General features: G+C 46.1%; 1 protein-coding gene across 2 annotated transcripts; it reads right to left on the bottom strand.

The window, feature by feature from the left end:
- Positions 1–1,456: 1,456 nt before the first annotated feature.
- Positions 1,457–17,550, bottom strand: RAD17 (RAD17 checkpoint clamp loader component). Of its 2 annotated transcripts, XM_054652405.2 has the most exons (16): positions 17,299–17,550; positions 13,855–14,121; positions 12,994–13,077; positions 12,169–12,325; positions 11,551–11,687; positions 10,400–10,452; positions 10,183–10,308; positions 10,015–10,084; positions 9,262–9,370; positions 7,139–7,330; positions 6,618–6,703; positions 6,188–6,334; positions 5,631–5,777; positions 4,807–4,927; positions 3,527–3,584; positions 1,457–2,416 (listed from the first exon to the last, which is right to left on the bottom strand). In XM_054652405.2, the coding sequence occupies exons 1-16, from the start codon at positions 17,329–17,331 to the stop codon at positions 2,224–2,226; spliced, it is 1,980 nt and encodes a 659-aa protein (XP_054508380.2). In that variant the 5' UTR covers positions 17,332–17,550; the 3' UTR covers positions 1,457–2,223. The 2 variants fall into 2 exon arrangements, with proteins under 2 accessions (XP_054508380.2, XP_054508382.2); XM_054652407.2 differs by lacking the exon at positions 13,855–14,121.

Genomic DNA, 17,550 nt, shown 5'->3' on the forward strand with positions numbered 1-17,550 from the left:
CAGCCTTCTGGAACATGGAGTCAAGATTCTCATCTCCTCCCTCGTCCTGGGACCCCTGAGAATACCACCACACCTGGGCACACTGCTGGCTCGTGCTCAGCCCCTGCTGGCCAGCACCCCCAGGTCCTATTGTGGGAATGCACAAAATCAGAGGGTTTGGGACAGCTGCAAAAGGCAGGCCCCAGAGACAGCAGAACTGTGATTGGAGCTGAGCAGCAGCCATGAGATTGGGCAGCAGAAAAATTATGTAAAAAGTAGAAAAGCAAGGACAAATAGAGCAATGGTCTGTGTATTAACACTTGTCTAGAATAACTCCCTAAGCTACAGAAAGTTTATCTAGCAAGATATTAGGAAGTTAAAGCTTAATAATGGAGCTCTGTGCATTGTGTTTGAAGGCTCACAAGCAGGTATTGTATTTGAAATAAGCAAGCACTGTTTAACCACAGGTACCTGTGCTTATAGTGATTGGACAGAACTACTGTCAATATGGAATATTTACTGTACAGATATAAACACTGTCAATGTGCTTTGGCTTTGTGGGATTGGGCAAAAAACTCCTAGAGTGAGTTGTGACATTGAGTTCTGTGTCTGCTGCCTGGGATGTGAGCTGGTGGCATCTTCCCATTGCCATGGCCATGGAATGAGGCTGATGCTGGGAAATCAAACAGCTCCAGGCACGTTCCCAGCAGCCCTGTCCTGTTTGGGGTTTGTGCAGAGCCCCCGGCTGGGGGTACCTCTCACCCCGGTGTGAAGCCCAGCTCTCCTCTTTGCCCAGCTCGCAGGTGGGACAGTGAAGAGCTGAGATGGCAGGGGGCTGCACTGACTCTTGTTCCTGCCCTGCCCGTGCTGCCAGCCCAGCCTCAGCCTCACCTGCTGTGTTGTTACCTGGGCACTGCAGAGCACTCGGGCTCCAGGCAGAGCAGTGGGGGTTGTGTGTGTGCCCAGGTGGTGTTTGCAGGTGACAGAGGTATTGCAGGGCAGCTCTGCATGCTGTAGCTCACAGTGCCAGGTGGGATTGGCCAGGTGAGCGTTGATTTCTGCCCTAACAAGGGAAAGCCACCACAGCAGCTGCAGTTACCTGGTGCTACTGTAAAGAAAGCGGAAAGGAGGGTGGCAGTGTGCTTGCATGATAGAAATCAGTATTTTATGCCTGGTTGTTACTTGTGCTGGAGGCACCCCAGGAACAGCCCATCCAAACCACCCTGGAAAAGGGTTAATGGTCATGAACAGCCAAAGACATTCCGATTTCCTGTAATGAGTACAGCTGTAACAGAATTTTAGACTTAGGAGAGAAATTTCCCCCTTCAAAATTAAGCAATAGCTGTAGATGAAAAGATAGACCTGTCCCTTGAGAGAGGACAGGTACAGACTCTTTAATAGCATAAACCCGAGGTCAGGGTGGATAAACATGTTTTCTGTCACTAAACTGGCTATAAGAAATACAGGAATGCCAACGTGCATCACACAAAGCTGTTTTTTCCTCTCTGCTGTGGCATTAACCACAGCACTCAATCGTGTCAGTTACCAAACACAGATCAGAGTTTCCCCCAGCACAACTGCAAGTCAAGGAGAAAAACATTATACATTTAACTTGCTACAAAGCACAACTTGTGCTTAATTGCTGCCTTTTCCCCTCTAAGAGTTATGAAATTTTTTTTCCAAGAGGAATACAAAATAATCCATGGTACAACATTAGTTCCACTTATAAAGACATGAAGATCTTATTTATGCCTTCTGTAAGTCAGAGTACAAAACAGTATGAATACAGTAGAAGTTTTCTTTACATCATCAGTATGGTGACTTTTCAGGTGTAACTTTCAGCCTCCTCTTTCCAGAAGGGCTCAACTTCCAAACAGCAGTTTTTTTGATAGTGTGAACTTGAACAAACCCTCTAAATGCTGACAACTTACGGAATGTGTCCTCAGGAAACACACTGCATGACTGCAAAGTACATTAAAACGTGTAAAAATACAAATAATTTAAGACTGACAACTGCTCATCTCTAGTCTCTTTCAAACGGATTTCAGTCCTTTATTTCTCTCTGGTGACCGCCCTCAGGCAGTGTCATGGCTCAGGAGAGGCAGGAAGTGGCTCGGGCCGGCCCTGCAGAGCAGGAGGGCTCCGGGAGCTCCGCGGGGGCTCAGGGCCGGCCCGGGCTGGCTCCCAGCCCCGGCGCCCGGCTGGGCAGCGCTGCGGGCACGGCGCGGGGCGTGTCGCGGTCTCTCAGTCGCTGTCGTACTCCTCGATCCTCAGTTCCTCCTCCTCCAGGAGGGCCTGGGCTGCCACGGGCTGGGGCTGGCTGCCGGGCAGGTCGCTGCCGCTGGACTGGCTGGAGGGGAGCCCCTCGGGGTCGCCGTCCCCGTGGGACAGCTCGGGCACGCCGGGGTCCTTGTCACTCAGAGCCTCCAGCTGCAGCCTGCAGGGCACCAGGGAGCACCGTGAGCAGGGCACGGGCTGCTCTCAGAGCCCCCTGAGCCCCCTGAGCACAGCACAGGCTGCTCCCTGAGCCCCCTGAACAGGGCACAGGCTGCTCCCTGAGCCCCCTGAGCCCAGCACAGGCTGCTCCCAGAGCCCCTGAGCCCTGTGCCTCATCCCCTCCGGCAGAGGCACTGCCCAGGAACACACTGCGCTCTCCAGCAGGAGCCCTGCATTTCTCTGTCCTACTGAACAGATGGAAAAGGATGGCGGTGCTGCCAGCAGGGCGTCGCCCCTCGCATCAGACATTGTGACACCTCACCAGCTTATTAATGCAGATACAAAATGTCAGTACCCACCGGCATGCTGCAGGGGAACTTAAGGGGATGAGGAATACAGTTAATTTGAGAAACTTCACACTTTGTGGCAGGGTGATTAGAAGGAAATACACCCCTTAGGGAGACTCTCCTTCCTCCCTAACTAACAACCAAAATGGCTTTTAATGCAACAGCTGGGGAACAGGGAAATAAAGCTTGGAAATTCACAGTTAAACTCAGCAGCAACACTGGGGACAAGTAGGAGATGCTCTGTCAGATGCCTCAACAAACTACATCCTAGTTAGGAGATGACAGTTTGTCTCACTGCAGCTGTCAACTTGATTCTTTGCTAAAACCTCATCAATTGAAACACCTTTTAAATTCCAAAAGCCGTAGAGGTGTAGCTGAGGCTCTGCTGGGGTAAGTGCAGTCTCAGGTCCAGAGGGCCCACAAGAGTCACAGGAGAGCTCCTCGTGCCATGTCACCTGAGGCTGCACACGCAGCCTGTGAGGAGGGCACTGCAGCCCCACAGGGAAAACCCTGGGTTCCCAGCAGTCAGCAGCTACAGCCTGATGAGAAGCCATGAATTCTGAACAAAGGTTCACTCTGAGTGGCCTTACAGGCAAAACTACTACCAGATAAAATCAGTGCAGCTATCTGATTTCAGGTTAAATAAACCTTTAAAAATACTTTGTCTTTGAATGTCACATCACAGACTTATGTAATGAAAGGGTTCTTCCCTTTCATATATGACACAGTGTCACTTTTTAACTGCAGACACAAGTTCAGCTTACCTCCCAAAATGTCTTTTCAGTGGCAGCCTCCCCACGTCTTGGATAAAAGCAATCTGAGCTAAGAACAAAGAGCCACCAGTATCATATCAGGTAGATCATAATGAACACAGCTGGGCATAGCAGAAAATAAACAATGGCCTTAGTCTAATATTCCTGTCTATATTTGAAATATTTTAGATACCAAAACACTGTGCATGTAACTTTCCCCCCCTAAACTGTTCCAGTTTCCCACAACATATGTACAGATGGCCTACACACAAAATTCCAAATCCCTGACATTCACCCCTGTGTATTTATCATGCAGAGCTGTTATTCCACAGCCTACAATATTCACTCATCCTGATGTCAAGCCTTAGTTAAGACACAATGCTTTTTATTATAAACAATTAACAACAGCATAAGTGGCCCAGCTCTGTAAATGCTGATTTTTGCATTATGTACCACACAAAGTAAGTTTTTCTGCATGAACTGTTTGCTAATAGATTATCTCAGATTTAACTTTTTTTTTTATGCACTGCAAACTGGAATTTTGCTTCTTTTATCTCTGAAAGGTTTTTTTGAGCTGTTGTGTGTTGCTGTTACTGGAAAGGTGTAGGATCCTATTCACAGGAAAATGGAGGTGTACTAAATGAACCAGCCCAACCTCCTGGAACTAAAGAACGAGGTCATCTTTGTGGGTAAAAAACCTGATGTTGCAAGAAGAAAGAAGAGGCAGAAAAGTTGCTGGCAGACATAGGGATGTCAACCCCAATAAAATGATTCTTACAGCATCTATCCATTGGATTAATAAAAAGATGTATGCTGCCTTGTGGACAAAGCAGAGCTGCCAATGAAACAATGCATGATTGTGTAGACTAAGACAAGAAGTAAATATAAACTATGTTTAGAGACACAATAAATGGCTTTTGCTTGATTCACATGGAATCATGCAGAGTCCCTTCTCTTCTCAGAAGGGTATCAGTAAGCAATGAAGATCTAGTCAACATTGGCTGCTGGGTTTACAAAACTCTTCTCATCAAATCCTCCAGCAAATATAATCAAAAGCCTAGGTCTAGAGAGCACCTTGACCACTACAGTTTGACCAACCTACCAGGGCAGCTTTAATTCTAGCTCTGGTACTGGAAGCATCTTTGGGCATCACCTACATAACATATGCCAGGAGAATGTTTTATGCTGAGGCAAAAACATAAGCAGTACTGACCTTTTGGCTTATGAAATTTGCCAGTATGTTTCAACTGCAAAAACACTTGGAGACCAGGAGTTACCTTGATCCATCTTACCTTGGTTTCTCATTGGGTTTGCTAACACAGCAAGGTAAGGCAGCAGCTCTGTCTGAAGGCACTCAGGTGGTAAACAGAAGCTTGAGAACAGGGATTTTGCAGCAATGCAATTTTCCTGATACTGTAAGAGGTGGGGGTGGGGGGGGAAACACAAGTGAATAAACAGGTAAAACATTAAGAATGTAGATGTTCTGTACCATAACACACAGACTTTCTTCCTGCCTGCTACAGGGAGCTACTAAAAAATGAGACCAGATAAAGAAAAGGTAAGCAGTTAACATGCCAATCTTAAAATGGTAGAATCCTTCAACTTTGCCTTTTACTGGGCATTAAAATTAAAAAAAAATATATATTCCTTGGTTATAGAATTCCCAGCCCATCAAGGCCAATGTTTTTTTGCCAGTGTATTAGTCAAAAGTAAAAAAATGCTAAGACCTGCTGTGTCACCTGAACACATAAACCATAACAGCAGGCATCTCTTACACTTATACAACAGTTCAATGTGCTCCAAACTGCACAAAACCAGACTCAGTTCTAGGAACACTTAACAGCACTTAGTTGTCTCCCTGTTAATTTAGGATTAACACTCTCCCAGGAACATGCCAGCTTGGACACAGGCATCAGACTTTGTCACTGGCCTCCAATTTATTTTTACATTAAAGGAGTGATGCAAACTGCTCTTCTAGCAAGTGCTTTATAGAACCAGATTATCTCAAAATAGGGTATTTGACAAGTTTAGCATCTTAGTGATCACATTTGATCTACACTACTCAAGAGTCACAACTTAGGGGAAAAGGAAGAAAAAAACAAAATCAAGGCTTTACCTTTTTGTTGATCAGAAACCACTGTGGTTTGTGTAAGGGTCGGAAGCCCATGCCCCCCTGCTGGTGGGCAAAGGCCCTGGAGGTGTTGGAGTGGATCACGCCCCGGGTGGCCACGGAGGCACTGTAGCTCTCCATCACCAGCCGTGCCTGAGGGAGAAACGGGGCCCTGGGTGAGCTCCGGGCAGTGCTTCATCTGCACTGAAACACACACAGCATGCACAGCCTCCTGGAGTTTAGACTACTGCAAAACTTGTATTCAAGGCAGCTGACTAGAGAAACAGTTTGATTGCTTCTTAGCAGGAATCTATTCTACTCAAAAATACTTTGTGGAGTATCCTACAAACACTACAGCCCATTGTAATAAAATGCTGACAGAAGCTGAACAAAACATCATCTCTGCATCTCTTCTGCAGCTGATGTACTTCAGCATTCATGAACAATTCAAATCACTCATACCCTAAGTTTGCAGCAAACTCCCAAAAATGCAGTGAAAAGTTGAGAGCTCAATGTCCAAGTAGTTAAAGATAAGTGTGTGTCTATACAAAGATGACACTTACACTCCAGTTACTGCAAAGGACATCAGCAGTGCTCAAGTATTCACTGGCTCTCACTACATCATCTATGTCAGAAAAGAAGTCCACGTAGTTCTGGTGAAGGTATAGATTGAACATGCTTCCAGACATGTGAGATTTCTCCACAATTTCCTGTCAGGAAGAAGAAGAGTTTGGATTTTACAGGTGGATAAGGAAAAGGACCCTTGTACAAAAAGCTGTGATACATCTAGGTCAGGGAGCTGGGACACAAGGCCTGTGCAGCAATGCCCAGACACAAGGGGCTGGTTTGCCCCAGGGCTCCCTCCCAGGTGAGTGATTCCCTAACCCAGGCTGAGGGCACACCAGGTGCGAGCAGTAAGGATCCCCATGTGGCTGAGGATCTGCAGCACCCCCGTGGGGCCCAGCTGAACTCCTGGGGCCATTGCAGCAGTACCTCAGGCTGGATGAGCAAGGTGTCCCGGCGGTGTCCGGACAGGTGCGCAGGCAGCTGAGGGCACTCTGCTTGTGACACTGCCTCTCCTGTAAGGATTGCACAGGCTTTATGTTCACAAATGTTAGCTACTGTCAGCTCCCCCAGCAGCTAAATTACAGCCTTTTCCATTCCCAGAAAGCCCTAGGACAGGCACAGCTATTTAATTATTATAGTCAATACAACACAGTCATCAACACAGAATTATCTGCATTAAGCTTCATATAACAAATCTAACAAAATAATTTTTGTATTTCCTCACCTCAGTACTTCTCCTCAGTTGGTTCTGGAGCCAGTACTGGGAATTACTACCGAAATGTGCACAGCCAGTGGCATGAGGGACCCTGATGTAGCTGATTTTGTGCTGTTGTTACTGACCAAACATCCCGACAGAGCCCATCCAAAGCCTTACTTTAGCAACTCCAGCTAATAGCAGCTGACATGCTTTGCCCATTGAAAGGGAGAATAAGTCAAAGTTTTCTTACTTTTGCAATAAATAATTTTCCCCAGAGCATGGAAAAGAAAAATGGATGCATCCTTGCCACCAATGGCTTGTATCTCCTGGTCTTCTGAGGTATTACATTTACTTTTCTTTCTTACTTTGGATACTCCTGTTTCATCACATTTTATTGTGGAGCTCTTCTTCTTTGACCAAAATTCTTTCTCCAATGAGCAGCCTATTAATAAAATAAAAAATAAAATCAAGACAGAGTACATGTATCTGCAGAAGTTTTCTATTATGCTGCTGCTGATGTTCTATGTGAACAGTACTAACAGAAGGAACAGAACAGGCTGTATAAACAGGAGCACGATGAGAAAACTCATTTATTAGTCAGTCATCTAAATTAGCATCATTCATTACTTTCATTCCACTTCTGTCCCTTAAGGCACAGCTGAGGTACCAAATACTTTTCTGAACAACAAATAGCTGTCTTTGAAAAAAGCCTTCAGGCTTATCCCATCTAGTTCTGATACACTCCCCACTTGACCACGTTTAAACTTCACATTTTTAAAGAACAAGTACAAATATTTGTAAATTATATTTCAGTTACACACTGTTATTTCAGTTACATCCTGTTTACTTATCAATTTTGTCTTCTACTGGCATTATCTGTACAATAACCTCCCTCCCTGAAATATCAATTGGCAGAGAAAACCTTTCATTTAGGTGATTCTTCCAACTGCCTACTATCTTCCACAAAGTTTTGAGCTTCATGAAATAAAACCCTTATTCTATTCCAAGTTAATAAACTTGAAATTTTTCACCCATAATTTTCTTTGGTGGTACTTGAATGTTCCTTACTGAGCTAAGATAAATTATCCTTTAGGTATTTTCCTTTTCTCCTACAACTACCATCCATCTATTTTACCCATTAATAGTGTTACAAAATAAATGTATCAAACATAGATACACACATGAAGAAACACACCTTATGTACATAAAAACAAATGCTGCATGCTCAGGAGACCAGCAAGGAGATGGGGAGCCCCAAAACTTGACAGTATCACTGAAATACCTGCACAACTACAGATGTTCTGCTCAAACACCCTCTCAAAGTCAGGGAAAATGTGAGAGGAGAATGCTCAGTGTGCACTCCAACAGTCCACACACCAAAGCTCTGCCTTTATTTTCTCCCCAGCCCTAACTGTCATGGTTTTACATTTCTAAGATAACTTATTAAAAACTACACAAACTGGTTATTTTAACATTATTTAGATTTTCTGGAGGATGTGATGCTGCATGCTTTTCTCAGATATCACCAATCTAATGTTCACTCATTCCAATTGCATAATCCTCTATTTTTCTGATTCACACAGAACAATCCAGGCCTGGTACACCTGAAGACATCATCAGAATAATTGACCTTCAACATCTGCAAGCTGAACTAGAAACTTTACTCTCTGCCTTGTGTAACATAAATGACACTCCCCAGCTAATTTCAATATGCCCTAAACCCCAAAGTAAACTCTCCCTCTTGCAAAATGGGCTTAGAACTACCTTTAATCTTGTATTCTGTGAGCACATTTGCTACTTGCAAACAAATGGGAGGGAAAAGAAGTGTGACAGTTAACAACACCATTACTAGCTCTACCACATACAGCAGAAGACAAGTGGTGAGTCTGTTTCCTTAGACCTAAGTTTGACAAAAATGTCATAATTTCACAGTGCTGAGAATGAGCAATGCACACCAGAGTACTGCTTTTAAAAATGCAACTCACACACACTGGTTCCTTAACAACTACTGACTTGAAAAATGCTCATAAAATCAGCAGTTTGGGAAATGCAGAAACCAAGCAATGAAAGTATCCCTTTCAAACTAAGGCAGCATCATAGAAACTCTGAACAGCAAACACAAATAGCAGAGATATCAGGAAGAAAATGGGGTATTTAATCAAATCACATCAGAAGACGCACATGGTTTCAGCCCAGCCTGGAGCAGCTGAGCCCCACTGACGCCCCCACACACCCTGTGTTTATTCCTGCTCCACAGAAGCGTGTCCAGGATGTTTCTGCAACTCACCCACCTGTGCTGCAGCTGCAAACAGAACATGTTTTCAGCAGAAATGGTCAAAACATCACTTCACCTAACAAAACCTTAATTTTTACCTTTTGTAGAGGAAAACTGAAGGCTGTTTATTGCACTTCTTATGTCACCTGAACAACCTCTGCAAAGCAACTCCAGAGAAGTTCTATCAAGAGTGCAATTCTCTCTGTTCTACAAGGAAAAACAGCAATAGAAGAAACTGGAAAAACAGCAATATTCAAAGCAATAGAGGAGCAGGAAAAGGGAGCATTTAAACATGGCTCTGGGAACCCACCTCTGCCACACAACATGAACAGACACATGAGTATCCACCATGTGCTCAAACCACAGAATACTATAGACTTAAAAAAACTTAATCCGTTTAAGCACACTGCCACAATTTATGTAACAATATTAAAGAGAAAAATGCACATAACTCTTTGCAAGGTGTCACTCAATATCATACTGCTTGTAATCAAAACAGTTCAGGAACAATACAAGATTTAGGTTCATGACCCCTTCTGGCCTCAGTGGATACATGAAAGATTATATCTCTTCCTATTATTTGTTTCATTTATATAGTTACTGTAATAACCAGACTAATTTTCAGAAGCAATTTTGTAGACTTGGACCACAGATCAAATGAAACTAATCTTAAAATCAGGGTATCTTTCCAGCTTGTTCCTTGCTTTCTGGTGTGCTGGGGAAAACGTTTTGTTTTTTTTTCTTTGGGGAGATTTGGGGCTCTGCTATCAAAGATCAAATACAGCAACAAAAATAACATATTTTTATATGGTCCTAGCCCTGCAGAAAAGTTAAGAGATTTGAAAACTTACCATACTGGCTTCTGCTGCAGCTATTCGATTGAGAACTTTCATCATATTTGTTGGTGCAACAGGCTTGAAACTGTTGAATTCCATAAAAAACCAATAAAAAATATTAGTTTATTAGTTTCCAACCTCTCAGTTATTTGAACCGTGTTTGATTGAGGTAGAAGATCTCACCTAATATTGCATATACACAACTCCTCTACAATTTCAGCGGGGAACAGTGACCTCTGGTTGCTGTCTCCACTGAAGTTATCTGAGATTATAAAGACCAGGGGGCACCTACTCCTGCGAACAAAACTCCTGCACAGCAGAACAACAAAATGTGATTAATATCAAACTGCAGCTCTGCAGGCTGTTAAAGCTAACAAGTAACAACTCATTTGCCACTGACCTGAGGATTTCATGCAGGCTGCCAGGATCTCTGTAGAACTGGTTAGGAATGTCCTGTCCAAAACAAAGAGCTGCTGTCATGACATTCAGATGGAAATACTCTCCTCCACAGACTGATCCTCATGGCACACTACATTGTCACACATTTTCAACTCCTGGTTTGCTTGCTGTCAACTACATTTAAGCACAGCTGACATTGGACAGAGGAGGAAACAAACCCAAAGCACAGTATGTCTCATTAAGGAAAAGGATCACCTACACAGAAATGTTTTCTTACTGTCCCAGTTCCCTAAGACACAGCCTTGGGTGATCGATCACACTGCCTGTGGACAGGAGTTTCACCCAAAAGACAAGCACTCCAGGAAGCAGCTCCCTTGGGGAAGAGGGCAGGACCCATGTGAGGTGTGAAAGCACGTGCACAAGAAGGTGACTTAATAAAGACAAGTCTCATGAGAATCTGCTTCCTAAATTCCACAGAACATCACATTACCCTGCCAGAATTTCTGTCTGTTTTGGTCTTGAAAGTTTACAGACAACCTGACTACCAATTTCTAAAATTTCTCTTGGGAAGAGAATTGAAAAGTTCAGAAAGAAGTTGCTATTGAAGCACACTTCTATGCAAGTACAAATAAAGCCTTGTCCTGTACCTGCCCACAAACCCTCAGTTCACACCTGTGCCCTAAACAACACCACCTGTGTAAAACCAGGGAGAAAGTGCTAAATTTCAACTGCTCCTGCTTGCGTTCATTCCCAAGAGTCCCCTACACTCTCCTGCATCATTAAAGAACAGGAACAGTGGTGTGTTTTCCACTTTTCCTGTTTATACACATACATATTTCTAGAAATTAAATCATCCAGAAACGTGGGAATGACTTCTCAATATTGATCTGCTTTTTGATACTCTGTTATGCATTTTTGTGCTCACAGCAGACTCCCAAATCTGCCTCACTACTTGCTTCTGTGGCATAACTAACGACAGGCAGGACGTGGCTCTGGAGTGCTGCAGAGACACAAACAGTAATGAGGATCTCATCTGCAGTAAAGCAGGCTAACTCTGGGAAACACCAATCCAGTATCTGAAGCCAGCCAGCAAGCCAATATTACAACAAAAGGTACTGTTTGAAACACAACATTGCACAAGTTTTCACTTACTTCAATAAGAATAAGCTTTTTATCATTTTCTGAGGACTCCCCAAGCATCTGAAGTTTGTTATACTTATTTGCTCTTAATAGAAAATCTTGAAAGAGAGCTGCTTGGGCCTGACTCGGAAACGTATGAAAATTTGAGTCTGAAAAAGAAAACTAATTAAAAATATGTATTCTATATTATGCCAAGTAAAATATAAATACCCACATGAACTAATACCCACCCATGTTATTTTCTGACAGCAGCACTGAACAAGCCCTTTGGCAAACATGTGACAAACAGGAGAATTTCTAAAGGGGTGTAATTCAACAGAGAACCCAGACAGAGACACTTACCTGTTTTCATTCTTTTGGTTCAGATTACATCCAGGCTATTACAGCACTCTCTATACTGATTTGAAGTGTCAATCATTTTGGATGAAACACTGTAAAAAAACCTAAATCCCTTTCCAGATAAAAGCCACAGAGAGAGTCCCATTAAACACTAAAGAATGGACTTAACATGGAGGATCTGATTTCATACGTGACAGACAGAAATGAAGCAAAAAAATAAGATAGAAAACCCACAAAAGTAACTGGAAGGGGAAATAAAAAATTAAAAAGACAAACCCCCAAAATACTTACCATGGCCAAACATGTTCCTCAAGTCTTCCTTTGTGAAGTCTAAAGAGAGTGGATTGGTCCATTCTTGCACCTGAAGGCCAAGATCTCTGGCTAGAATTTGCAGAGTTGCAGTTTTTCCACAGCCAGGAGGACCAGTCAGCAGCAAGACAGAGCCACTCTGACACAGAAGTACAAAACATAATCCAGATGTGACAAATAAAGACAGACAGCTGGCTAAGGATGAATACTGGTTGAGCTTTTCCTGTTCCTCTGGTAATGATCCTCTCTCCCAGTGAAACCCCAGTCACACAGTTTCTGCTGTTAATTCACCTGCTGAGTACTCAGAGAGAACCAAGCCAGGACTCTGAGAGCCTTGCTCTGTTCCCACTGCCTCTGGTAAATAAACTGCATGTGACACTCACCTGAAAAACTGGCTCTGGAAAACACTAGGCAAGGCTGGCAATTTGTGTCTAAGAATGCCTCTTATCAATTGAGATTAAAAACATCCTCACCACCCTTACACCAGCTCAGCGCAACTGGAAATGTGTCAGGAGACTGAAAAAAATCAGCCTGGCAGATAAAATGCAGCTTCAAGCACATACTGAGGAGTTGTGATTTATGACTGGATGCCAGAAAACAGTATTTCTGAGCAAAATCAGAATCCACTTCTTAGGAGCATAAGCCCATTATAAATGTATGAGCTCTAACCTATGTTCTTAGAGTATTTCTTACATTGATACACAGTCACTATCTCCCTCAATTGAGCTTTCTCTCTGAACCTGAAATTGCATTGCATAGCTTATTTGTATGGTTTGATGCCTCCAGTTACAATTTTAGCAAGTTTACCTGCTTTGGCTGCCTCTGAACTATGTGCATTTTTAACCAGGTTTCAACTTCCTCAATTTTCTTCTTTTGCACAGCAAGGTCATTCTGAAACAAGGTTAAAATACGTGAAAGTTATATATATATATATATATATATATATATATATATATATATATATATATATATATACACTAAACTCTGGGTTTCTAATGATGAAATTAAAAAATAGAATAAATGCTGGATAAAATATTGACAGACATGTTGGTGTGTGTTCCAGTTACATGTGTGCCCTGCAGAAGCAATGCCACCGTTAAGGATGATCATCTCATCCTGCTTCCTCAAACAATCAGTTTCCCATTCCTTGTAGTCAGGAAATAATGAGCTATTTATTATTCTTTAAGCGGTTACACTACAATCTTGTCTGTGTCAGGATTCTTCATGGCTCTTGCTGGAGCTAGTCCTTTTTACTTTTTTTACTCTACTGCAGAGGGTTTTGTAAGTTCTGCAAATCCCACATTGCTGGAGCTAGTCCTTTTTACTTTTTCTACTCTAATAATGAAGAAGTTTTTTTAAGTTCTGCAAATCCCACATAGCTGTGTTTCCCCAGTGCTTGGAATACCAGATGTGTCTGGAATTCAGTAACAGGTCTGAGAGCTTACAAGTGCACTGACAGGAAACAACACCTCCTGAGCAACTTTCCTGCTCAGGAAGCCTGGGGGGAACGCGTGTCTGCCACAGACAGAGAGCTCCTGGGGTGTGGCAGGCAGTGAATGCATCAGAAGTGACAACGCAATGACCCAGGAGCCGTGTGCTCTACCAGCAGGATGTGGGGGCAGGCTGGGGCAGAGCACAGCCCGTCCCGTGGTGCAGCAGCTCTCACACCTGGCTCTCAGGCCGGTATCTCTCCACCCACGGCAGCTCCGCCAGGGCCCGGCCGCAGGGCGGGTCCGCAGCTCCCGGCTTGGCTCTCTTCCTGCGCGGAGCTGTGGCTCGGCTCTTCTCTGCCGCGGGGCTCGGGGCTCTCTGCTGCTGCAGCTGCTGCTGCCCGCGGGCTCTGCCGGCGCCGCCCCTCCGCGGCCCCACGGCGGCGGCACACGGGCCCGTGCTCCCGAGGAAGCCATCAAAGGGATGTGCCAGCCACTCTGCCACCTGCAGGAACACAAAACTTTGGGTAGCAACGCGGCGCCCTCCTGCCCTCAGCCGGTCACAGCTAGCCCTGGAGAATGGCACATTTTGTCAGGTGTGCAGTGCCCAAGGCCAAGCTGGACACTGGGGCTACGAGCAGCCTGGGACGGTGGGAGGTGTCCCTGCCATGGCAGGCGTGGCACTGGGTGGGACTTGGTCCTTCCAACTGCAGCTGCTCTGGGGTTCTGTGATTCTTCTGTATGAAAAAGAGAGCTGCATCATTATGCCAGGAGTATTCTGCAGCAAACTGGCAAATCACCGAGGTGAGAACTCCACAAACACACATCCAACCTAAAGAATTAAAAATTAATGGAAAAGCAGCATCAGTTTACTCAGACCACTTTTATATGATAGTAATGTTTACACTGTCTCAGTGTAGTCTTCAGTATGTGGCACTTTTCCCCTGCTTTTAAAAAATATTTACAATGCAACCATTTTTGCATAAAGTTCAGAAACATTTGGCAGAGGACAGTTGCTGAGGCAGCACAGTGAAATCAGGGAGTGTTTGCTGCCCTGGGCAGCTTGCACTGAACCAGAGCCCGTGCCAGGACAAGGAGCAGTGCTGAGCAGCAGCAGGGTTTGACTCTGGATTGGAGGAGCACCCTGCTGGGGCAGGGAGGCACACTGACCCCCAATAACACCAGAGGGGCCGTGGCAGCCCCTCGGTGTGGGGCAGCAGGCTGGGTGAACATGGGAGTGACAGCGCAGATACTGCATCCCCCAAAAGGGCTGTGGAGCCCTGAACCAGCACAGCACACTGAGAGCTGCTGGAGCAGGAGGCTCTGCCTGCAAGGGGCTCACACAACTCCAGCAAGGCCCTGTCTGCAAAGCCCTGTCTGCAAAGCGCCAGTGGGAAATGCAGGAGGGGATCACTGCTGCTTTTGGGGTGAATAATGCTGAAATCAGCCTGACTCCTCCATCCCAAAGTTCCACATCCTCAGAGGGAGCTGAGGCTGTGGCAGGGTTGGACAAATCCCCAGAGAAAGGAACAAGCAAGTGACCCTACTGAGAGCTTCTGCAGAGCTGCTGAGCTGGCCCAGCCTGGCAGGGCAGCACTTCAGACTGGCAAAGCCCCATCCTCTAGGGGAAGATCAAACAGGAAAGCCTTACAAATATGATTGTCTGGCAAAACATTTTGAGAATATAGAAACTACAGGCGAGACTGAAATGAAAGCAAGCCTTGAGATCCCTCAGTTACTGAACAATGGGAAAACAATGGTGTGGCCGGCTGAAGGTGATCCCCTTTTGATGGAACAACACCCTCTGCTTGCAGACAGGCCCAAGGGTCAGAGCAGACCCTACAGCTTGGCAGAAGGGCCCAAAGAGGAGTTTTTAGGGTTTAAATGTAACACAGTGTGGTAATGTAGTGATTCTTATAGGCTGTATGTCAATGCTGTAGGATTTGTACCTTGTACTGGATTGGTTAGTGAGAATCAGAATATTCAACACAGAACAAGATTTATGGTATTGGGACGGGAACCTCGCTCTCTTACCCCTTTTGCTCTCTTATGCTTTTGCTCTCTTACTCTCTTTACCCTCTCATCCTCTTTACCCCTCTCTTCTCTTTTTACTGCTCTGAGCTGTGCCTGGCAGCTCCAGCAGGGCCCTGCACGTGGCCCTTTGCAATAAACCCCAAATTCCAAGCCCTGGCTGCTGAGATCTCTCATCTCCATCCATTCCGACCATCCCACCCCCCGACACTCCTACACCATCCCAAATTTTCACAGCAGCATCTCCTGATGTTTCCCTTTCTGCTGCCAGGGGATGATGTGATCACGGCTGCAGGCTGAGCCATGGGCACACAGCCTGGGTGGGTGAGCAAGGTTCTGTGTGTGTGCCTGGTCTCTGCTCTGCCACTGCTTTTGCAGCTGTCACACAGCCACCCCAATGCTCAAAGTCACAGAAGCACTAAGGCTGGAAATGCCTCCAAGAAGTAAAGGCCTGCCTTTCCTTCACATTCCCACTGCTCACACAATTCATGTTTCAGCTGTGGCTGCACAGTGCACTAGAGCAGTGGTTATAGTGCCTGTGAACAATTCTGGCTAAGATGTCTTTGTCTAATCATTATCAAATGTATCTGTTTGGCAGCCCCGGTGCTGCAGGAGAGGCTCAGTGCCATCTGCACAGCCCTGTCCCTCTGGACAGCTCTGGGGCTGGCACCACACCCAGCTGCACTCTCTGAGGGGTTGGGAAGTTGGGGGTGTGGGGTGGATTACAGGAGGTTTTGGGGTCTCTCCTCCTCACAACGTGACTACCCTGGACTGTGATGGGGGCTGGGCCCTGGACCCCAAATCCCCCTGGGCTGGGACCCCAGGGAGCCTCTGTGAGGCAGAGACCATTGTCAGAGGTTGTTCCTGCCATGCCAGGGGAGCAGGAGCCTCTGCAGGTTCCTGTCTGTCCCTAGTGAAAGGAAAACGAATGGAGAAAGTCCACTTTGAAAGGAAAAGTCCGCTTCACTCAGAGTACATTACATGGCTGCTTATTGGATGTTCTTGTGTGTGACAGGCAGGTCGTGCACTGACCTGGTGCTCCCCACCCCACAGACTGCACCCGGAGGATCTGGGATTCCCCCCTGTGGCTGAGACCGTGTCCAGATCATCACCGTATCCTGGAGATCTCTTTCTCAGATATGTCCTTACATGTCTCACCATGTCTTGCCCGCTACCTGCGGCACTGCTCATTGGCATTAACATCGTCCAGCACTGGTTTCAGTCCGCTCTCGGAGAGTTTGGGAAGCCGGGGGTGTAGGGCGGTTTACGGGAGGTTTTGGGGGTCCCTCCCGCACTTTGAGACCTAGCGGGAGCTTCCGTGACAAGCTGTGACTGTCCCTCGCTCCGTGCCCGGGACAGAGTGGCGGCCCCGGCACCGTTACTGCCCCACTCACCGCGTAAGGACGAATTTGCAGCCACTACTCGCAACATCCCCGTGAAATTTAAAAATCAGAGCCCCTCTGATTTTTACTGAGAGGGATTCGGTTTGGTGTCCCCCCCACACGCAATGACACCAAACCGAATCCCTCCCAGTAAAAATCAGAACAAGCCCCCCTGAAACAGGACAAATACAGAGCCCACGGAGGAACGACCGGGCCGCCGAGAGCCCTTATTTATAAAGAATAAGCATTCTTTAATAAATGACACCAACCTCCGCCGGCCGTCCTGGGCCGCTGCCGGACATCCTCGGCCGGGGGAGCCCCCCGCCGGGCCCGGCCGGATATCCAAGGCCAGGGGAGTGGGTGTCGCGGGACTCGGAGTGGCTCCAGGGGCAGGGCGAGCCCCGTGTGACCCGTCCCGGTGTCCCGGGGGCTGCCGACGCTGCGCTACCGGCACGGCACGGCACGGCCGCGTCCCCTCACACGGCGCCCAGGGGTCCTTCCTCCCCACCGGCTCTTAGCTG

The sequence above is a fragment of the Agelaius phoeniceus genome, chromosome Z (assembly GCF_051311805.1).
Source record: "Agelaius phoeniceus isolate bAgePho1 chromosome Z, bAgePho1.hap1, whole genome shotgun sequence".
Taxonomy (NCBI): Eukaryota; Metazoa; Chordata; class Aves; order Passeriformes; family Icteridae; genus Agelaius; species Agelaius phoeniceus.